The sequence below is a fragment of the Triturus cristatus genome, chromosome 4_2 (assembly GCF_964204655.1).
Source record: "Triturus cristatus chromosome 4_2, aTriCri1.1, whole genome shotgun sequence".
NCBI classification, from domain to species: Eukaryota; Metazoa; Chordata; class Amphibia; order Caudata; family Salamandridae; genus Triturus; species Triturus cristatus.
In genome coordinates this window covers 15,915,277-15,939,212 of record NC_140586.1, presented here as the reverse complement: position 1 = coordinate 15,939,212, position 23,936 = coordinate 15,915,277, and the positions used below count along the sequence as shown (strand labels likewise).

Below are 23,936 nucleotides of genomic sequence, written 5' to 3'. Positions count from 1 at the left end.
CTAAAATCTATTTCACAGCCATGAAGACCCAGTACCAAGTAACTCTGTTGAACCCACTCACCTTTAGCAAAGATACTGTGAAGATTTCGCCAGTCTCTGACATAGACATTTAAAAGAACACATTTTCCGACACTGATATTAGAAATCAAGTGCCTAGTAGATGAAGACAGGATTGAGTGTTTGACTCCTGTATGGATTGTTGGAAGGAACCATTCACTTGCCTGTTGTATCTAACCTAAGGAGGTGAATTCCTTTAGCTGGTTGAGGAGCAAGGGTTTAAATGGAGGATGGGGAATTAGATTATGGCTGCTGCTATCACAAATTAGGTTTAGGACATAAGCTCATAAAAGGAAGTCATGAGGCCAACAACAGTATGGCAGATGAGGGTAGGTAAAATATTTTTGCTGTTAATGCATAACTATATGATGAAAAAAGAAAGCAGGTCTCTTAAGGTTAATGAAATGCAAGCAAAGATTTATTTAAGAGTTCAGGATCTGAAACTGTCTTTTGCTTTATTACATCACAAGCATTATAAAGCATTGTCAACAGTGATATACTCTAAAGGTGATAAATCAAAAGGCATAATTCAGCACAGTACACTGATAGTTGGTGTAGGCATGACTAATGTTTAATTTGAGTCAAGAAATTCTTAACAGCTATGTTTAAATGTTACTTTTCGGCGAATTCAGCAAATTTATTTGATTGGTTTATACAGCTCGGACCAGGACACAATAGGCATCAGAGCGGTTATGAGCTGTCATAGGATGGGTGCACACAGATATCTGGGGAGGGTGAAATACAAAGTAAGATGGAAAACTGGCATATTGAGGAGCTGCAAGGAAGGTTGTAATATGTAATATCACTTAATTGGAACATATACAATAGGGGTGATTCAAAACATAAGAACCCATATGAGCCCAAAGAGATATCTCCTTAAGGTGCTCACTATAACACATTCTAAGCTTGAGGAAAAACTCCAGAAAGCAGTGGGTATGGGTATGAAAGAAGTAATCCTGACCATGAGGTAGAATGTTGTGTGGCCAGTAGATCACAGAGGCTGGAATCAACGAGGACCAGAGAGAAGTCCTAAGTGGGCATAGCCGCTTGTTGGCAGTTTCAGGGCAACAAGGAACATGAGGGAAGGAAAAGCTGTAAGAAGGACCACTGCATTATCTGTTTATATGGATTTTATTTAAGTGAACAGTTTATTATAATCTTTCAAAGGAAGGAAAGAGAAGGAGCCATACAGGACTCCGTTGACAGGGTGCTACAGTACTTTCAGGAAATTAACGAGAGTGCATGCAATTTTCTTGAGAAAACCTGTTTGCTTGCTAGGAATCAGAGTAGGTTTTAATGGACTGCTGTGCAGGTTATGAAGGCATTTCAATAGCGCAACATGTAGAAGCAGTGGACTGAGATTAGACCTTCATGGCAGAACGTCTAACCTTTGGAAGAGCAAGTTTCAATTATGCCCACTACGTAGAAGTACCTAGACATTAGAGCAAAGAAGTTCTGGTATAATATAATTTGTATTTCCGATTAGATGAACTTGATGTTGCCCTTCTTTCACAGATTTTTTTTCATTTGTAACTTTCTATGAAGTTTACTAACAAACAAAAAGCCCAAGCATACAGCATTGCAAATATATGTGAGCAAAATCACTGATGATGAGATGGCTGCAAACCAATTATGAGTAAAGAGAGATGTAGTAGATGTCACCAGGAAACGTTTTAGATAGTTCTGGGACATCGAAATGTCTATGGAGACAAAAGTAGCTAACCGCTCTTTTGGCAGTGCAGAAAATGGGTGCAAAATCTCTACGAGATCAATGCTTAATATGGATTTGGTGGTTGTATACACAACTTTCATGTACTGTTCCCAGATATAGCAGCCCAGTGATGAACAAGTGACATAGCAACTTTGTACCTTTCTGTAACTTCTGCTTTCTTAATTTTCCAAGAGGTGACAAATTGTTTCTGAAAAAATGTCCAGCTTTTGATATGTTCTGCTGTCAATCACCAGCTAATGGTTAATTCTGCAGACACCAGTTCCTCATTAAAACTGTATAAAAGGACTGTCCACTGACCAACTTGTTGATCATCTCATACAATGTCTTTCACAACAAGGTGCTCCAAACTAGCTGATTGATTTATTCATTGATTATTAGATAAGGTTATACTGTCCCATTGCATTTTGATATACAATCTCTCTCTCTTTGAATTGCTGTGATTTAATATTTGCTAGATTGCGTGTTTTTATTCTTGATTAAGGACGTGTCTTTGACACTTGTTACTTACTTGTTTGAATAAAGTGCCACTCCTGACTCGATTCGTGGATCTCAAAGTGTATCTTGTTATTACACATAACACAGTCAATGTCGGCTCCTGTTTGGTGGAAAAAACACTTTCAAACAGCCTCAGTCGGTATGACAATCAACCATGTGCACTGAGTGCCTTCCATAAAATGAGGCTCTATGGTCTGAAGGGACAAACCAAACGGACTTCCCTTTACTGACAGTGATAGCTGTAATCTCACCTGGCTGAGAAGAACTAAAAGTGGTGATAGCAACAGATTATAGTAGAAAGAGCAGGCCTTTTTCGTTGTTGCTTTGAGTGGGAGAGGTGCCAACCAGGATGGGTAGTGGGCATGGAGTATCAGTATGGTGCTTTACTGTGCACAATTAGGAATCCATTTTGGAGCTCCTGTATGAGTATTGCTGTCAAGATGCAGGCAGATGATAAGCCTACCAGAGCGGGGTGTGATAGGTAGAAAACAGGGAACTGGCATTTGAAATGAGCCAATCTAATATGAATTGAGAGTGGAAGATATAAACTGTTTTGAGATGCAGGGACAACCCCCACCCCTTTCGTGGGTCATTCTTACCAAGACGTGTGCTGAATAGCAGCGAGGTAGGAAACATCTATATATTTGCACAATTACTTTTCATTACCAGAAAGGGAACATCCAGTTCTAACAAAAAGAGAAGTGTTTGAGCAGTCTAAAAGAAAGAGGACTACACCTGTAAAACTAGATCTAAACCTTACTCAAAACAGAGATGAATCTTGAGATGTACATCCCTGTCTGCTAAAGTAGGAAAAATACCTACTAGATTCTTCAAGTCAATATTAGAGAGATATCGCACTGACCAGTGCTCGGGCTCTGGTTGGTAGCTTGAAGGCAAGTGTCTTAATATGCCCCAAGGCTGCTGTCCTTGAATGCCAGCTCCATTTCTAGGTTGGGAACAATCCTGAAATCCTTCTTTCAGTGCTGCTAGGAAGCTGATTGAAGGAAGAAATCTGCTTGCTGAACTGAGAAGGGGCACTCTAGGAATCCTCGTAGGAGAGTGCTGCTTAAAAGAGGAATCCGCATCCTATCAACATGAGAGGAGAGAAGCTGTGCAGGATGGACTGGATCTTTAAATAAACCAGTCCCAAGTGAATGAATGCATTTATTTAATCCCGTGTAGATTTTGGCAATCCTACCTTGGTCTTGACCCCTGGAAGAGATTCAACATTCAGATGCCTTTTTAATTTGCAAGGTGACCCATATATTACTTATTTTTTTAAACAACTACAACGGCTTCCAGTTCACCAGATAATTTTTTTAAAATCAATGGTAAGAGCAGTTTATCTCAATTTTTCAGACTTCATTGCCTCTTTCGTCAGCTGGCTCAAGATCTCCTGCAATATAAAGTTCAATGACTTGTTTCTTCTTGCGGTTCCCAGAACAAGAACTGACACTTTTGGTGATTGTGCTTTCTTAGTGGCAGCTGTAAATAAGTAGAATATGCTTCCTCAATCAATTTGATGAGAATGTTCTCCTACTCATTTTAGGAAGCTGCTAAAATGTATCTGTTCTCAGATTGGGCCCGTTCAATAACTGCATGCTTAGGGTAGGGTTATCGTAATTCAAAGAAATGTTAATGAATGTTGTGCTTTATAAGCAATCTATTACATAATATAACACATAGGAGGGTCCACACTGCAGTGACAAGTGTTTTATTTTAGTATATTATAAAGAATTATCAAACACCTTGAGGCATTGTGGCGCTTTTAGAGTCAAGTTTTTAAAGTGTGCCTGAACTTTCATAGATTAGGTTCCTGGAGGAGGGCCAAGAGTATGGTGTTTAGAAAAGAGAAATCATAACTACACAAAAAAGAACTGCAGCAAAATTAAAAGTTTAAGTGCCTCTGAGCCCTGACAGCCAGGCAATCTACACAAGTATTTGTTTTTCTAAACTTTCTTTTAAAAAATCTAGTGAGGGACATCCACAATTTATTAAATCTGTCCTGAAAGTTAGAAAAAAAGCACTATACCTCTGGCTGGAAAGCTCTGACAGCCAAAACAGATTACCATACCTGCACTTCATAAAGAGATGGGTTTGATTTACCAAGTAGAGGACACCCGTAGCCCCCTCCCCCACCACAGTAATGAGTTAGAGAGACAAGTAAAACAAAATCCGTTTACCCAAAGTAATATCTGAGCCCAGTGACTATTTTTGTATCGAATTCCAAACGTGTGTTCGTTCTAAAAATCATTTAGAAGTGTAGTCTTGTAGCGAGGAGTAAAATTAAGTACTATGTTTTGAAGTCAAAGTATTGTCTGGACATTGTTTTAATAATAATTACTTGGTACACCTAGATCCGAGTCTCTATCCCACACCACCTCCATGAATAAGCCCTGGATCAATCTGCCTAGTTATATTGACCATCAAGGGTAAAGGCCTTTAAAGGGGTTCCCTTGGTGTTCAAATTTCAGTCCAATAGAAAGGAGGCTCAAGGACAAGAGAGGCTGTTGACAAAAAGGGTTACACAGACATCCAGGGCGTAGGTGTTTCTAATCCTGGGGTTACCCTTTTTATAAGTCTTAAGGAAACACACCTCTTGAAATAAAATAAATAAAAGAAAATCCCTTTTTATAATTTCTGATTGGGGCAGACAATGTTCAAATGGGATAGGGATGCAACAACTCCTAGATAAGTCACTGATTGGTGATACTATTCCTTTGTTTATCCAAGTTTTTTGAGGTCTCAAGGAGCTTCATTCAGGACGATTCACATTTTTCTGCACTTTGACGCCAGGAGAGCAATAAATATATTTAATGCAGTGCTTCAAATGAAAAGATTTTATTCCAAATGACATTATAATTGTAACATTTGTTTTCTGGATGTGTTTTTGCAGTTTGTGACAGAAAGTCTTTTCTATTGGATACAAGAAGCCCAGCGCCTAAGACTTAACGATCCAATTACCGGAGCATTATCATTCATGGGCTCTCACCATTTTTTAATGAAAAGTTAAATGTACTCATTCATTTCTGCATGCGCTTCAAAGATAAAAATCCAAAATGAACTTAGAAAGACAAAATGGCAATGTCTATGGCTTTTAAAAACCTGTTAAATTACAGCATGAGATCACTAGTTTATATCTAGCAGATCTATTTATCAGATAACTGCACTGTTGGAGATTGTCAAACAAGTGGCATGTGAATCCCACATTTATGCGTGAAAGCTCTGGATCTGTGGTAAGATCTGTCTGATTGCATAAGGATGGTTTTCTGCCAAGGGTGCCCAATACCCGCAAGCAGTCATGTTCAGCAGACTCCTCACAGGGTGTAGTTGCATGAAAAATGAGTAGATCTGCACTCTCCACTGCAGTGGCAGCAGTTCCACAGAATAAAGTTTTTTTATGTTTTGAAAAGGTATGTGACCAATCTGTGGAGGAAAGTAGGATCTGCTTCTTATGGTTACCCTAATTTTTTGCTTGATGTTTCACAGTGTTGTGACTAGTCTGACTGGGATCCTGCTAATCAGGAACCCAGTCTATCTGCTTTCTCCTTTAAATTGTCATATATGTACTTTGGTACACTCCAGATTGGATTCTGGGGTACCTTTATCAGTCCCTAGTATATGGTACCCATTTACCCAGGGCATAGGTACCCCAGAGGCCTCCCATGGGCTGAAGCATGTATTATGCCACCCATGAGAGGCCATGTAAAATGGAACTCCAGGTCTGCTACAGCAGCCTGTGTAAGATGGTGCTTGGACCACTTACTTTAGATTTAGGTTCACTATATCTATAGGTCACTACACTCAAAACGTATAAGTCACCCCTATAGTAGGCCTTAACAATCCTGAAGGCAGGGTGCTGGGTTTTTAGTGAGAGGGTGCCCCTGCATGAGCAGAGCCTCTCTGCAGCCTTCGGAGACCATTCTCCTGGGTTTTCTGTGACTCAGCCGGACATATAGGTTGAGGTGCATTATAACCTCACGGTAAATGCTACTTTGAATACAGCTGCATAGAAAAATGTTGTGTTTGGTATCAAAGACCTTGGAATCATACCTCCACACTGGTAACCGGTGTGGGAGTTATGATTCCACCCTTCTGAAGCGAGCTTCGAGGGATCACTGGTCTATCTAGTGCCAGCCTTCTAGACCCGGTCAGCACAAAATGGATGCTGCCAACCAGAGGCATATTTCTGCCCTCCTGCTGCTGAGCCAAGCTCGAGCAGAGTAAGGCAGCACAATAGGCATCCTGTCACAGGGAGGCATGACCACCTCCCAGACAGGATTTAGTGTATTGGGGCTGGGTGGGTGCACTCAGAGTGCCTGAAAGTCTGCACCCGAGGCACATTTGGTGTCCCTGTGCATAATCCAGCTCAAACCAGTTCTGGGAGCCGTTGGCTCCTGCTCTGGCGCGAAACTGGACAAAGGACATGGGTGTAACCACCCCTCTGTCCTGACCCTCCGCTAGGAGGGTCCTCCAAATCTGTCCAACCCTCTCCCGTGGGTACATAAAGGCTTACCTTATGTGGACAAGATCCTACAAGAAGAAACCACTGACCTTCGACCGTCTGGACACACTGGACTTCGACTGGGCCCAACCTAGTCACCCGCTCCGTCCAAAGCTTTGTCTGTGCCCTTGCTCCATACAAGCTCCGTGCAGGACCTGTGGTGCACTAAGAACAATTGAAGAATATTCCTTGGAGTAAAGGAGTCACTCCCCTGCCCTAGCAGGCACCTTAACTCAAATGACCGGTCTGCTGCTCCTGAGCTCCTACGGACTCCAAAGATTTCAGCAATACAGGAGGTGGGTTTCTGAAGGTCCTCGAGGTTGATCTGCCCTCTCAGCAAGTTTGAGGCCAGTATCCCTCGTGGGGACTGCATAACCCGAACCCCTGCGCACCGCATCCATTTGCAGTTGCATACGCTTTTGGCGATTCCCGAGCCTGTGCATTGGACTCCGTGTAATCCTGACCCTGAGCAGTAATTGCCCTAAAGAACTCGGGCCTACTCGCATCGAGTGCTTCATGGACTGGTACTTTGCAATATTGCTCGAGGTCCCTTCGTGACTCCTGGTCCTTCGGCCTGTGGGTCCCTCTGAGGGTCATCTTGATTTCTGTTGGGCTTTCCTGGTTGCTCCAGACGTACACTGACTCTCCAGTGCTTGGTGAATCCCCTGGACCTTGCTGGTCCACACCTTCACCTGCTTGACCTGCCTTCGTGGGTTGCTTTTGCCAAGGCTTGTTGGTGCTCCACCCGGACACCGACCCCTCAGCACTCGACATCCTTCGTGGGACAGCTCACCTCCGGCTCCTGGTTGTCCTCGATGTCTCCTGGTCCTCGTGGCAGCAGAGTCAAGCATCCCTTCGCACCTGAAGCACCCAACATCGTTGGGCATTAGTCTACCCAGCACCTTGTCACTCTGAAGTGACCCAGACTCTGTCCCCTCTGCTTTCAGGTTTCTTCCTTTCTGAATCCAGGCTTGGATTCCACTGGACCCTCTTCACCTTGACGGCAGCAGTACTTCTTCACAGCCCTCCACTGAGAACGGTGGCAGTTTCTGATGCCACTTCAGACCTATGCACCCGGTTCCTCTGGGATAGGTAACTCAGGCACTTTGATATCCACGGGTGGAGTGGCTCTTCAAACTCTTAAGTTCCAAAGGGTTTGCTCGAAGTCCTCCTAGAAGGGTCCTTAAACTTTAAAAGTATAACCGCGACTTTCCCATAGAATTGTACGGAGCCCGCAGTCGTGTCCACACACTGCACCCGTCCTCAATGGAGTCCCTGTATACTCATTCTGGGTAGTTCCTTGCAGTCCCAGCGATTCTACATGCTCCAGACCTTGTCTTGATTGCAGTCGTGGCCAAATAGGTAAGATAAGCGCCCGCAAACTGAGTGCTCAAGGTCATCAAAAGTCCATTGCTTTTCTCAGCTTTTACACAGAAGAAGTTTGGTCCTTTATCCATCTTTATTCGTTATTGTCTTCTAGTGATTGGTCCTGAAGAGAACCCCTAGCCAACGCCTTACGGGGTTTGAAACGAGTCAACCTTTTTGTTGTTATTGATAAACAAGTGTGACCAATAATAAGACTTTTTCTGCCTGGTTAAATGAATGATGAAATAAAAGTCCATACATTGGCACAGTGCAGAAATATTTCCGTTGAACCGTCCACACTGTTTTTGTTGGTTTCTCTAGATCGATTAACCAATGTAAATAATTTTTGGAAAAAGATGATTTAGTGTCTATGTCCTGTGTTCTATGTTTTGTTCGTAAGTCGTCCTTTAATGTTTTGCACTATTTGTGTATTGATGTAAAGTTATTGATTTGTTTTTTGGTCTTGTGGTATATTGTCCAAACATTGCTGATTTGTGATATTTCTTGTAATTCAAAATGATTTTTGAAAAATTGAAAATAAAAAATATATTTTTTAATTATGTTTGAGTAGGTTGACAATTTGTTTGTTGTCACCGTGATTATTGAGATCTTTGAATAAGGATCAGTACAGGCAAGGTGTTTTTGTTGTATTTTGATTAGAGGCTCAACCTTGCTGATTGGAGCCATACCCTGTGTTGTTAGACACTTTTAGAAGTTGGCATTTCTGTGTGCTATGTGTCTGCCTGACTGATGTGAATTGCATGTCTGGCTTATGAGTGACAGGGGCTGGGAGGTGTGTGTGGCTCCAGGAGGGGCTGGGTGAGTCAGCACTAGGCTGAATGGGACATCTGTGTTGGGAGTAGTGGGAGGAGTAATCCCCTGACTCTGAATAGGACTGTGCCCAGCCGGTACAATGCTGGCTCCACCCCCTGTCTGATCACCTAGCCCCCATCTGACAAAGAGGAAGAGGAGCTTGGAAAACAAAGTCCTCCAACTCCCCCCCTGAACCAGTTGCATCTGGTTCCCCCAAACCCTACACTGCAGAACAAAGGAGAAAGGAGTATAAATGTAGGGGCTGTGACCCATGTTTGTTGGTTCTGTTCTTTGGTGCTGTTCCTGACTTGGGGGGCGTGCTGCTGCAGGGGCCCAGGAGGAACCGCCATGGGGGCTTCCCTCCGTGCTGGAGGGCCCTGTGTGCTGGCCTCCCTGGGCCCAGCTATGCCCCATGGACCTGGAGGAACTTTGCCTTGGATTCACTCCTTTTAAATACTTCTAGTGCCTCGTGAGTGCTTTCTTTTTATTTCCCCAAGGAGGACAGCGGGGACTGCACAGCGCTGAGCTGCAGCCCCTTTGAGAGGGAATCCCCATCGTAAGTGATTCCCCTGTGATGCCTGAGCAGCGGTACCCACCCCGTGTTTTTCTTTATCTTCGCGGTTGCCCAGCCCACTTATTTGATATTTGAATATGCAGGTGCCCACCCCGCTTATGCTTTTATGTAGAGCGGGTGCCCACCCCGCATTATGTGTCGTTACGAGCGGGTGCCCACCCCGCACTTTGGCCAAGAAGGAAGCCAGGCGGCCTTGCCTGACTGTGGGCGAAGCCGGTGCCGGAGCCTCGCGGGCTCCATTTCCACCTTCCCCCATAGCTGACGTGTCAAGAATTCCTGTCATACAAGGGAAACACGCCCTTATGTAAACAGGAGAGCTGTTACATAACCCAAGGGAAACACGCCCTTATGTAAACAGGAGAGCTGTTACATAACTCAAGGGAAACACGCCCTTATGTAAACAGGAGAGCTGTTACATAACTCAAGGGAAACACGCCCTTATGTAAACAGGAGAGCTGTTACATAACTCAAGGGAAACACGCCCTTATGTAAACAGGAGAGCTGTTACATAACTCAAGGGAAACACGCCCTTATGTAAACAGGAGAGCTGTTACATAACTCAAGGAAAACACGCCCTATAAAGGGAGGAACCGGGAGGTACAAGGCTGTCGGATATTGTGTTTACACCGACGTACCTGCTTCGTGAAGAGCAGTGTTCCGGAGTTGTGCTCCAGTAAGGCAAGAACGGAGGTAGGTCGAGTCGTTACTCCCTGGGCCGTGTCTTGCCCCATCGTCACCTGTGAAGGACCCGGAAGCTCTACCGGTCAACCATTGAGCTTCGCTTTTTGACTCGGCTGAGTCCAAGCGCAGTGGCGCTTTTGCTGGTTGGAGTCGTAACTCCCAGCCCGACCAGAGACACAGGGACTGCCAGCTGTAAACGCACACCAGGAGGTGTTTGCCGCGTTACAGACTCGGAAGTCCACAGGATCGATCGAGCGGCTGCTCTCGGTTCAGTCTTCTTGCTTGTGATTGGGGTATCGGTGACGCATCACCAGGAGGTGACTCCGCGTCCCGGTGCAGTCTGAGGAAGAGGTTGAGCGGCTGCTCCCTTCAGGTAGAGACCCCGGCTGGGTGTTTCCCTGACTCCTCGATTCTCCCCAACACTCTTCGTGCCCCTCACAGCCTACCGATTGGCATTGTCGGCCATTTCATTTCTGCCCTCTGTTGGCATACGCCGGGATCGGCGTATATGCAGAGGACGGTTAGGACCATCCGTGCTGTGGGCTGGTAAAGTACTTAGCCTGGAGGATTCCAGTGACTATAACTTTTGTTTGTTCTTTGTATTTTATTTGCCTTCATTAAAAGAACTAACCCTTCACAAGTGGTTGCGTCCTCATTGTCGTGTCTGTTAAACGATCCTGAGACGTTCAGGGCGTTACAAAATATCCGACCTTAATAACACTAACTGTCTCCCGGTCGATAACAGACATGGCAACACTTGATGATGTGCTGGCTGCTTTAGCGGCCATGCAAGTTGAAGTGGCTGCCTCTAGGCAAGAAACAGCCGATGTAAAAGCCAGACTGGATGCTATCCAATTGGACCCGCTCACGCCCAGCACCTCCCTCACGAACCAGACCCCTGCGGTAGTAGTGGAAATGCCGGTAGCCATCCCCTTGGCAACACCAGAGAGGTACAGTGGGGATCCTAACACAGTGCAGGTATTCCTCACACAAGTGGCGCTACATTTATCGTGCAAACCAAAGGCGTTCCCCACGAGTCAGGCTCGTGTGGCTTTCCTTATATCCTATTTGGCTGGAAACGCGGCACAATGGGCCGTACCTCTGGTGAGCAGGGACGACCCCCTCTTATGTGATTGGGGTGCTTTTCGCGAGGAATTCCTGAAGGTATTCGACAGAAGGGCTGACTCGTACACGGCGGACCGTGAAATGCTTGAGTTGAGACAGGGATCCAACGACCTGGTGCAGTATCTCAACGCGTTCCGAAGGCTGGTTGCGGAAACCAAGTGGCCTGTTGCTAAACAGACGGCGCTCTTCCATCAAGGGCTGTGCGATGAGCTCAAGGACGCCGTGGCTCATATTGACCCTCAATCCAAGACATGTGAGGGCCTTATCAACCTGGTATTACGGCTGGAACATAGGCTAAGTGAAAGAAAGGGGGATCATGGGAGAAAAGGAAAATCCCTTCCATCCTATGTGACGGTGGGAAGTCCTGAAACTTCCACCGCATCCAAGGGAGAACCCATGGACATCAGCGCAATACGAGCGAGCCTCACAGCCACGGAGAAAGAGTCACGCCGTAAACAAGGATTTTGCCTATATTGTGGCAAAAAAGGCCACTACGTACGTGAATGCCCTGCCAAACCGAAGACGTCACGTTATCGGGCCAACCGGTCGGTAACAGCCGTGGTGGACATACCGGCGGAAAACTAGAGGACTCCAAGACCAGAGAAGGGGCATCTCGGAGTCACTCATCCATCCCTTCACTTTCCAACTCGGTCACTAAGGGACAACGACACCTGTTTATCACGGTGCACGTGGGAGTGCATGACCAGTGGATACCCGTTGTGGCCATGGTGGATTCAGGGGCCACTGGCATGTTTATGGACCACAACGAGGCATGCAGGCTAGGGCTAGTGCTTCTTCCCAAAGCAGTACCCGAAGACGTCTATGCGGTAGACGGAAGGCGATTGGTGACGGGGGCCCATCGGTCAGCACACGGGGGTCCTTCCGATGAGATATGGGAGGAACCATTTGGAACAAATCGATTTTAACATCATCCGAGCGCCCCAATATGGCGTCATATTGGGATTGCCGTGGCTACAGAAACACAACCCCTTTGTGGATTGGCCAACACATCGCATCGAAATGACGTCACCGTATTGCATCCTGCATTGTGGAATAAGAACGGAATCCCTTGACGCAGATGAGAGCGGGAGTCAGACGGTGGCTACAGCGGCAGAAAAAGATGTGGCTCTCCCCCAGGCTTATCACAGTTTTGAGGATGTATTTGATGAGGTGAAGGCGGAAGTGCTACCACCACATAGACAGTTTGACTGCCAGATCGACCTGGTGCCAGGGGCCAGCGTTCCCAGCGGCAGGCTGTATGCCCTGACGGAGCCTGAAAACGTGCATCTCCGGGGGTACCTGGATAAACTCCTCAAGCTAGGATTCATCCGCCCGTCCAAGTCTCCGGCCGCCTCGCCACTCTTCTTCATCCCGAAGGCTAATGGGGAGCTGAGAGCCTGTGTGGACTTTAGGGCATTGAATGCGATAACCATAAAAAATCGGTACCCCTTGCCTCTCATCAGTGTACTTCTGGAACAGGTCAAGAAAGCTCGTATCTACACAAAGTTGGATTTGAAAGGGGCGTACCATCTGGTGCGCATGAGGGACGGAGACGAGTGGAAGACCGCCTTTAAGACCAGGTTCGGCCTTTTTGAGTACCTCGTCATGCCGTTCGGTCTGTGCAACGCCCCGGCAGCCTTTCAGTACTTTTTGAATGAGGTATTCAGAGAGGAGTTGGATATCTACGTGGTCGTATATATCGACGACATCCTCATCTATTCGTCCAGTGTGGAGGAGCACGTACACCACGTCAAAGCTGTGCTCCAAAAGCTGAGGGAAAACATGCTGTTTTGTAAACTCAGCAAGTGTGACTTCCACGTCACATCCGTGGAATTCCTCGGAGTGATGCTGAGTCCAGAGGGACAGGAGATGGCAGAACGAAAGATCAAGGCGGTGAAAGAATGGCCGGTGCCCCAAAGCGTGAAGGACGTCCAAAGTTTCATTGGCTTCGCCAACTTTTACAGGCGGTTTATAGATGGATTTTCAGGAGTGGTGGCCCCAATCACACAGCTACTGAGGAAGTCCAAGGAGTTTGTCTGGTCCCCTGAAGCGAACAAAGCCTTTGAGGCCCTGAAAAGCGCCTTTGGTAAGGCGCCGGTGTTGGCTCACCCCGATCCGGATCTCCCCTACGTGGTGGAAGCGGACGCGTCGGATGTGGCGCTGGGGGCTATCTTGTCCCAACGCAACCACGACACAGGGGTGCTTCATCCCGTTGCGTACATGTCCCGCAAACTCAACGACGCCGAACGCAACTACCATATTGCGGAGAAGGAGCTTCTCGCAATCAAGGACGCCTTCGCCGAATGGAGGCATTGGTTGATGGGGGCAAGACATGTGGTATCGGTGTACACGGACCATCGGAACCTACAGTTCATGACGGCCACTAGACACCTTTCTCCCAGGCAGCTGCGGTGGATGATCTTCTTTGCGGGGTTCAACTTCCGCATCACATATCGGCCGGGGACGGAAAACCGGAAGGCGGACGCCCTGTCCCGTCAATCTGCAGTTAAGGAACCATTGCCTGCAACCGAGCGTTCCATCATTTCCCCGAGGATGGTATTGGGGGTTATCCAACCAGATACTTTCCTGAGGGGAATAAAGAGAGGGATCAGGTCATTCGCATGGCGGAGGTGGCTCCTCAGTCACAGAGAATGGCAGCTGAAGGACGGGATACCCCTGAAGGGCAGGTGCCTATTGATACCCACGCCTAGGCTAAGGAAACAAGCATTCATCTGGTGCCATGACTCTCCATGCGCAGGTCATTTGGGCTTTGAAAAAACGGTGGCTAGCATGGGACGGCATTTCTGGTGGCCAACCATGAGAGTGGATGTCAGGAGGTGGGGACAGGAGTGTCCTACGTGTGCTACCATGAAGGCCGACCATGGCCGAACCCAAGGGCTCTTACATCCACTTCCGACCCCGGATAGACCATGGGATAGCATATCACTGGACTTCGTGGTGGGCCTACCGGTAGACCAGGGGATGACGGCAATACTGGTGGTGGTGGATTACTTGACGAAAATGGGGCACTTCATCCCCTGCAAGAGAGTCCCTACGGCCGGGGAATTGGCGTCACTACTCCTACAGAATGTGGTACGACTGCATGGATTACCTGGGGTGATCGTGTCGGACCGGGGGTCGCAGTTTACTGCGCAATTCTGGAAAACTTGGTGCACTGCGCTGCATGTTAAGACCGCCCTGTCCACCAGCTACCACCCTCAAACGGACGGCCAAACCGAGCGCCTGAACCAAACGCTCAAACAGTATCTGCGATGTTTTGTGGACCAGGGCAGGGAAGAATGGGTCGACTTGCTATGGGTTGCAGAGATAGCCTATAACAACGCCACTCACAGCTCCACACAGTCATCTCCGTTCTATAGCAACTATGGCCAACATCCCAGGTTCTTGCCATTTCTACATCCGTTCAGAGAGGACAGGATTCCCGCCACAGCGGACAGGGTGGCACACATAAAAGACACGTTGATGCGCTCAAGGGCTGTCCTAATAGAGGCCAAGAGAAGATACAAGGCTGCGGCAGATAGGAAGAGAAGGCCCGGGCCACTGTACCGCACTGGAGACTACGTCTGGATATCCACAAGAAACATGAGGTTTCGAAAGAACAGTGTGTTCCATCCCAAGTACATGGGCCCCTATCGAATTACCAGGTGTATGGGTCCCGTGAACGTGAAGGTGTGCTTGCCCCAGTCATTGCGGATACACCCTGTCTTTCATGTATCATTGCTCAAACCAGCACCCTCCAAGCCGTCTGGGACACCTAGGCCGGTATGCGTGGAGTCGGAGGTGGAGTATGAAGTGTCGGGCATACGGGCGTCCAAATGGCGCAGGGGGAAGCTGTGGTACCTGGTTGCGTGGAAAGGCTATGGCCCGGAGGAGCATTCATGGGAACCGGCTGAAGGGGTTCATGCTCCGCGCTTGGTCTCCTTGTTCCATCGGCGTTTTCCTGCCAGCGCTGGACCCGTGGGGAGCCGCTGAGAGGGAGGATGTACTGTCAAGAATTCCTGTCATACAAGGGAAACACGCCCTTATGTAAACAGGAGAGCTGTTACATAACCCAAGGGAAACACGCCCTTATGTAAACAGGAGAGCTGTTACATAACTCAAGGGAAACACGCCCTTATGTAAACAGGAGAGCTGTTACATAACTCAAGGGAAACACGCCCTTATGTAAACAGGAGAGCTGTTACATAACTCAAGGGAAACACGCCCTTATGTAAACAGGAGAGCTGTTACATAACTCAAGGGAAACACGCCCTTATGTAAACAGGAGAGCTGTTACATAACTCAAGGAAAACACGCCCTATAAAGGGAGGAACCGGGAGGTACAAGGCTGTCGGATATTGTGTTTACACCGACGTACCTGCTTCGTGAAGAGCAGTGTTCCGGAGTGGTGCTCCAGTAAGGCAAGAACGGAGGTAGGTCGAGTCGTTACTCCCTGGGCCGTGTCTTGCCCCATCGTCACCTGTGAAGGACCCGGAAGCTCTACCGGTCAACCATTGAGCTTCGCTTTTTGACTCGGCTGAGTCCAAGCGCAGTGGCGCTTTTGCTGGTTGGAGTCGTAACTCCCAGCCCGACCAGAGACACAGGGACTGCCAGCTGTAAACGCACACCAGGAGGTGTTTGCCGCGTTACAGACTCGGAAGTCCACAGGATCGATCGAGCGGCTGCTCTCGGTTCAGTCTTCTTGCTTGTGATTGGGGTATCGGTGACGCATCACCAGGAGGTGACTCCGCGTCCCGGTGCAGTCTGAGGAAGAGGTTGAGCGGCTGCTCCCTTCAGGTAGAGACCCCGGCTGGGTGTTTCCCTGACTCCTCGATTCTCCCCAACACTCTTCGTGCCCCTCACAGCCTACCGATTGGCATTGTCGGCCATTTCATTTCTGCCCTCTGTTGGCATACGCCGGGATCGGCGTATATGCAGAGGACGGTTAGGACCATCCGTGCTGTGGGCTGGTAACGTACTTAGCCTGGAGGATTCCAGTGACTATAACTTTTGTTTGTTCTTTGTATTTTATTTGCCTTCATTAAAAGAACTAACCCTTCACAAGTGGTTGCGTCCTCATTGTCGTGTCTGTTAAACGATCCTGAGACGTTCAGGGCGTTACATGACGAGAGGGGGAAGGCAACCAGGAAGCAGACTAAAGCCAGCGCATGCGGAGCGGGGCTCCCATGAACTGAGGGAAGCCCCGTGTGTAGGAGAAATGCTGGCGCTGGCCCGCGGGGCTCTGGTAGAGAAGAGTGAGTCTCGCACATTGCAGCCAGTCCAGAGGAAGGATCGGCGAGAGAGGGGACTATTCCCCCCCCCCCAACCACCCGGTGAGTAGGGCTTCATTCTGCGAGGGGGGCAATTTGATTTAGAAAGGCCCAGTGGGGCTGAGGAGGCACAGAGGTGCCAGGGCCCCTTTTTACTTTGTTGATTCCCAGCTGTGCCGCCGTAGCGGGCAGCTGCAACGTGGGCACCTTCGTTTCTAGGGCCCCAGTGGGGGTCCAGAGGGCGCCGAGGTGCCCGTGCCTGCTGGTTATTTGCTCCCAGCTACCCCGCCTGATAGAGGGCAGCTGCAACGGTTGGCACATTGGTTTGAAGGGCACAGTTGTGCCAGGGACACTTTACCCGATTCTCAGCTGCCCCGCAACAGCCCGGGCAGCTGCAACGTTTTTGCATATTTGTCCAAAGGGCGCAGTGAGTGCCCAGGCCCACGTTTTGCATCACAGCTGCACGGCACTTAGCGGCAGCTGCAACGTTTAAGCTGACATTTCTTTGGGGGCATTTTGAATGAGGTAGGAGTGAGACGTACTCCTCTGCCCCAGCGCAATCACGCACTTATGGATTCTGCGGCATTGGCAGCCGCCCTGACATTTGGGACATACGGCATTTGAGCCCTCTGAGAAGGTCCGTTGGCCAGGGGGACACTGAGGTTGATGGGGCACCAGGACCTAATGTGATTTATGTGGTGCGCAGGAAATGTGATTCATGTACTGTGATTTATGCACAGTTATTTATGCCTCTAAATGTGGTTTATGTATGAGGTTATTTGCATCCTGTGGTTTATGCTTGTGAGGTTAACCTCTACTGTGGTTTATGCCCCTAATGTGAGTTATGCTTAGGAGGTTATGGTCTAATATATTTAGGCTTATGAGGTTGGCGCATGATGTATTTTACGCCTGAGGTAATACTGTGCATAATATGGTTTGTGTTATAGGATGATGCTGAGTACAGTGTTTGCCAGTAATTACTGGTTGTGTTCTACGTTTATTATTGGTTCTACATCTACTATTTTCATTTTGTGATGGTTCTGACAGTGGTCCAAGTGGCCCTGTCATGTGTATATAATCCCCTGTAAATATTGCCTAGTGCCAGGTGGCACAGTGTATATTGTTTGATTACTATTCTAATGTGTTTTATGATAATACAAAGGCTATTTTTGATATAACTTTGTGTGGAGTTTCTTTTGTGGTGTGCCTAGAGTGTTGTTGCTGTGCGTGTTTTGCGCAAACGCTATACACATTGCCTCCAGGATAAGCCTGACTGCTCGTGCCAAGCTACCAAGGGGGTGAGCAGGGGTTATCTTCGGTGTGTAACTCCCTTGTCCTGACTAGAGTGGTGGTTTCTGCTTGGCTTCGGCGCAAGCCTTAGCCAACCAGAAATCCCATTTCTAACAGGTTTGGTCTCCCCCTGGAGCCCACTGTGTATTGTGCTACTTACAACTGTTCTCTTGATCTCGTATTGTGTGCTTTGTGTTCTATCCTCGTGTAGAGGATAGTAGAGTGTTATATTAATAAATACATATTTTTATATAACTACTGTGTGGTTCTCCTTTCATTTAGTCAAAATATGAGGTGATATTCTGGAGAAAAAAAACTGCCTTACATTCCTTCAAGATTAAGCATGAAGGCTGCTCTCCACAGCTACCCCTAGGATAGATTTGTAAAGGTTATCTTTGACCTCATACATCATAAGGGTTGTTTGGGCTGGTGCAAGGTGCACACTTTAATTAGTGGACAGCATATACCAGGCTAACTTCTCACAATCTGCATTGGAGGTATGCTTCTAGTTACCTCACTGAGAGGGCAACACAACATGACCCTGTTACTACACAGGCGTACATGTAACTAGTATATAATTATCATGGGGGATTGAAAGTGACCTAGCACAATTCTGGCTTTATTTTCCCACAGGTTCTCATTTATTGAAAAAGTTGAGAGGGCAGACACTCAACTGAAATGGGACCTACGTCGGCCCTGCATTCAATATATTAATTTAGCTGTCACATAGTGCAGAAGCTAACCCAGTCTAAATCGCACTTTGATGGATATAGCTGCAAAATATTAGACAGTGATTTAAGAACGATTGGGTTAGCAGGCACTAGCAAACAAAGCTAATACATATTCAAGTACTCTGGAACAAATGATCATAAACTTTATTTCGGTCTGTGCCCATAAAAGAGCAAGTACAAACAATTCATAATTAAAAAATGATTAAATATATGCAAAAAATACATCGATGATCAGTTAAAATTGACACACAATTTCTTAAAATGTTCCCCTAAAAGTACAAGTAACAAGACAGTGAAGCATTAAATGCAAAGGGGTCTGATCTCGAGAGAGTAGTGAATAACACGGCCCACCCTAAGAGATTAGTTGTAGGCAAAGTCCTAAAAAAATAAATCAATTAAAACACAAATTTCACAATTAGACAACGAATGGATATATAAAAGTTTGAAAGGTCCTTTTAAGATATATTGAACTTTTTTATTTATTTTTACGTTGTCCAGAGTATTAATGTTTCATGTTGCAGTTTCAGGACAGACTTTCGAATTGCCCACATAATGCCAAGAAACTTTGCAACTGCGCAGACTACTAGTGGGCTAGCGTCAGATTTGAAAATGTGCAGCGCCTCTAAATGGAACCGGATGCCAACGCGTTTACAAGCGTGGGATAGCCATTTGGCCCTCGGCCACTGGTACAGAAGGCAGGCAAAAAGAATATGACCAATCGATCCACAGCATAGGAACAGCCTGGGCAATATTGTGAGTCAGTGGGTGGTGAGCGCCAGGAGGCTGCGAGAGCGTTCACTGGAAGTGAACCAAATCTAAATTGCATGAACAGCTTCCTATCCAAGGGGATTGTGATAACATCCAATTAGGATTCGTATGAGGCAATCTGTTTGAACTCCATAAACTTTGTGGCTAAGAGGCCCCAGGATGACAATGAGAGGGAGGACTAGGCCACCCAATGCCAATAGTGTTTTTTTTAGGTGTTCCTTGGTGAGCAGCCGATCACAATCCCTAGAATCCCACAAGCCCTCTAAGCCAATTGCGGTGAGCAAAGATTTCACTTCCTGGAGCCCGGGGATCTTCTTAAAACAATCAAGGGCCTGCACTCCATTAAGGATAGCGGCGTATGGAGACAACTTGGACGTTGATTGTAGGCAGAGCCCGAATAGCAGGGAGTGTAGCTAGGCCTTCTCAGCAATAGTAGCACGTACCATATCCAACCTGAATGGGTGGAGAGGGGTACTCTGCGGGAGCGAAACTAGGGCCCTCAAAAATGTATTCTCTGTTGTCATCATACCATCCAACTTCTCAAATCCCCACAGTTTCGCTCCATACAAAACTGAACGTATTGCCTTGCAGTGATATATGTGGAGAGGTGCTGCTAACGGTTTGCTATGAGAGGACCTATGCTGGTTAGTTAGAGGCCCCGCTATCTGTCTGAGTTGCAGGGTGCGCTTCGCTATCTGGGGCTTCCAGGTCATGTCGTCAGACAGAATGATCCCCAGAAAATCAATGTTACTCAGTCTTTCCAGCGAGACCCCACCCAATGTTAACTTTCCTTTACATAACTTGTGTGGGTTCAGCATTAGGAGCTTTGTTTTGGAAGTGTTGACCTCCAGGCCCGAGAGTCACAGAAGGCCTTACATCGATATAAAACCAATTGTAGTCCACTGGGGTCTTAGAGACTAGCAGGGTATCATCAGCGAACAGGAGAGTGATCACTTTATCACTACCTAGAGTCGTGGCATCTAGGGGACCTCACAAAGGTACTGGACTACTCCATTTATGAATAGTGAAAAGAGTGTAGGTGCCAGTACACAACCTTGCCTGACCCCCCTTTTGACTTTAATTTGATCAGTAAGTTGCCCTTGATTGCCCTACCGAACACTTGCGTAGTTGGAATCATGAAGGCGGATGACAAGGGCTAAAATCATGGGAGGAAGGCCCATCTCTTTGCGAATCGTCCATAGCTGTTCTCTTGGGACTAGGTTGAAAGCTGACCTTAAATCAATAAAAGACTTCCTTGTCCAATGGCCACCGTTTTCCAGGTCAATAAAAGAAATCGAAATGCCTGGTCGATGGTACTGGGTTTTTGTCTGAACCCAGCTTGATATATAGACAGAATATTCTGGGCGATAATCCAGGCCTGTATTTTCAGGAGTGCACCTGCGAAGACCTTCTGAATACAATCAATGAGGCTGATGGGGCTGTAGTTGGAGGGTACAGATCTATCGCCCTTCTGGTATACAGGGATTACCTCCGCTCCTTTCCACGTAGATGGAACTTGGGCCCCTGCTACAATCCTGTTGGCTAGGGCCAAGATGTAGGATACCCAATTCTCTGGGTCATTAATGATTTGGGCAAGCCAGGAATAGGTTTCAATTGGCAAATATTGAGCTTAGAAGAATTGGCAAATTATGTTCTTAAGAAACATTCCACTGGCTTCTCTACTTCGAACCCTCTTTTTAGAGCCCCCAGTCTGTTTGAAATTTAAAGGTTGCGCTATCTATCTAAGTTTTTTCTTTCAACGTTTATTGCATGTTCTTTCAAATGTCCATACAAATGAGGGATACAATATTACTAAGTTTCTTCCCAAAATGTTACTTGGATGAACTAAGTGCTTTATAATCTAGACATCAACAGGGCTCTCAATTTCTTTTTGGATGTTATACATTTTTGGTCTTCAGAATGATTTAGTACATACTGTTGCCCCACCCTTTGTATTTTGCGTCAATCTGCTCCTGCATTTTAGTGTATTGGATCCTTTGAATATTTCCTCCGGGGAAGCGTATGTTCAAGCCTCCAGCTTGAGTCAAGGCAGGATGGTATCCTTACAACATGACGTCCACTAGGTATGATCAGCCACCTACAGGTACCTCAGGCTTATTTGATTGGACTTTGCTTTGGATATGAATTCCAAAAGAGATACCAAAGTTGCTAAAGTTATGTTTAGAATTTTTCTCGGCTAGGCCAAGGTGGACTATGGTTTTCTGCCTCACCATTTGAGATTCTGAAAACTTTTAAATGTTTGTATGAAGGTAGATCGTAAAAAGCTAAATAACGACTGCAGATCCTCTTGTATTCCTAATCCGTAAACCCTCTTCTTCCAGCGGGCATGCTTCCCTCTCTTCAATTTTTAATTTGATGCCTGTATAACTGATGGAAATGGACAGCAAAGGAACAGGCAAAAATAAAAGTCTGCACAATTTAGAGGCACTATTCCAGAAAAAAACATTATTTGATTTACAATGTATGAGTTCTGTCATGTTATAGACTCCAGGTACACTACATTTTCTCACAATTGCACTTTTATCATAATAAATCGTAATGATGTTATTTGCATGGCATTGGAAGGGTGCACTATTTTTGATAGAAATATTAGCAAGGATATACTTATTGTTAGACGTTCAATATTGGGCAAAATTATTGTATTCTGCATTTTTAAACTAGCAAAAGTTACTATAAGATCATGTTTTGTCTGTGTGGATCACTAATGTAATACTGCTAATTTACTGGTATGCCTTATTTTCAATCCATACAACCACAAACCTATGCAATATAATGTTTATCGGTTTCAATTATAACACAATATTAGTGAATTTCACAAACATATGTTTAAGATCCGATGGTTGTGAGCCAGGGAATAAGATTTAAAACAAGTCAAGTAACATAATACATACTTACAAAGGTAGCAATAAAAATATTAACAAGTGTGCCCCCTTCTTATTTAAACAATTCTAGGCATTACAAAAAAGGCTGACCTGAATCCAGGAACCATTTTGGCAAATCCAATAACTTTCTGTATACTATAGCTTACAAGGTCCGCTAAATGAGGCAACATAGAAAGTTGTGGTTCACCAGGCGTAGAAGAACCATCACTATGTTGTTCAGTCAACATCAGGCTACTGAAGAAGTTAGGTGCAACACAATCTGTAGACAAAACATTTGGAGGAGAAAAAAAAAAGTTGTGCATTAAATTACTGCATTTTCGTAGGCCTCATTACCCACACACCAAATTCAATCCTTATGACCCCACACTATGTATAATATAAAACAAAAACTACTTAAAAGTGAAAGTTATTTAAACATCAACACATGATTAAACCAGTTAATGATATTACATTCATAGTGGTTTTTGTCAAAGTAGTAAGGCTAATGTTATATAGAATCTCTTCTGTAAGATTATTTAGAACATTTGTGATAGCATCCGTTTTAACAAGCGTAAGATCATGAACACTGAATATGGTGTGTGTGTGTGTTATGGTTTACATAGCTGTTGCATGACTTATGGATTGTGCTTCTAACCATAACTTACAAAGTTCAGTGACTGTAATCAGCAGAGGTGTCATGCGCAAACAGGATGTGTATCACCCCAGATGTGATAGAGCAGAGTTGCATATCAGCACAAACGCTGCATGCTAATGCGTTCTTGTCTCTTTCCTTTTCTGTGCATCAGACACGCAGCATAGAACAACTGTTGGTATCAGTGTGTCGATTTCTAATTTGGGACCTTTTTAGATGTGAAAGACGCCCCTCCACAGGTCGGGAATGTGGGAGTGCAGTGGGGAATGTGAGGTTAGGCTATCCACCCAAAAGAGTGTCACCGAAGTTAAGTTACTTGTTCTTATGATGGATACTTCTAACTGCAAATTCCATACCTTTAGAATAGACACAGAAAAAGTACTTGCCAAAGGTGGGTGATCTACGGAGTGGACTCATGACAAGAAGTCCTGCAGGATCAACCGAGTGAAGTGACCTTCTCGACAGACCTGGCTGTCAAGGCAGTAATGCTTTATGAATGAATGCACAGATACCCACATCACAGCCTGGCGAATAACAAGGACAAGAACTCCTCGCGCCAATGCAGGAGTGGTCAGAAGCCAGGTGGAATGGGCTCTTAACAGTTCTGCTTTTTAACCAGAACACAGCAGATCTTGATGCAAAGGACTACCCTCCTTGACCAAGTCATTTTCTGCACAGCCTCCCTTTCTTCATTTTAGAAAACCTCATTAACAGTTGATTGTCCCCTTGATGGGCATTGTTCCGATCGATACAAAAATTAAAAGTCCTTTTGAGGTCCAGCTGATGGACCCTCTCCTCCTCTTTCAAGTGGTGAGAGGGAGCAAAACACACAGATAAAGTGATTGACTGCCCAATGTGAAGGGAATCGCAACCTTTGGTACCCGAGTCATCAGCACCAATGTTTCAGGGAGGAAGGTGGCGTAGGGCAGTTGTACTGAAAGTCTGCAATTCTCTCTTGGGACAAGTTGACGTGATCATGGCTTTCTGAATCAGGAGA

General features: G+C 46.1%; 1 protein-coding gene across 6 annotated transcripts in view; it reads right to left on the bottom strand.

Annotated features, from left to right (window-relative positions):
* VDR (vitamin D receptor) overlaps positions 1-23,936 on the bottom strand; it is a 799,659-nt gene that overhangs the window by 203,383 nt on the left and 572,340 nt on the right. For all 6 annotated transcript variants that reach the window (XM_085600241.1, XM_085600238.1, XM_085600240.1 and 3 more), the window contains one exon: positions 22,399-22,567. In XM_085600241.1, coding sequence (XP_085456367.1) covers positions 22,399-22,567 — 169 coding nt within the window. The remainder of the gene's footprint in view (positions 1-22,398; positions 22,568-23,936) is intronic.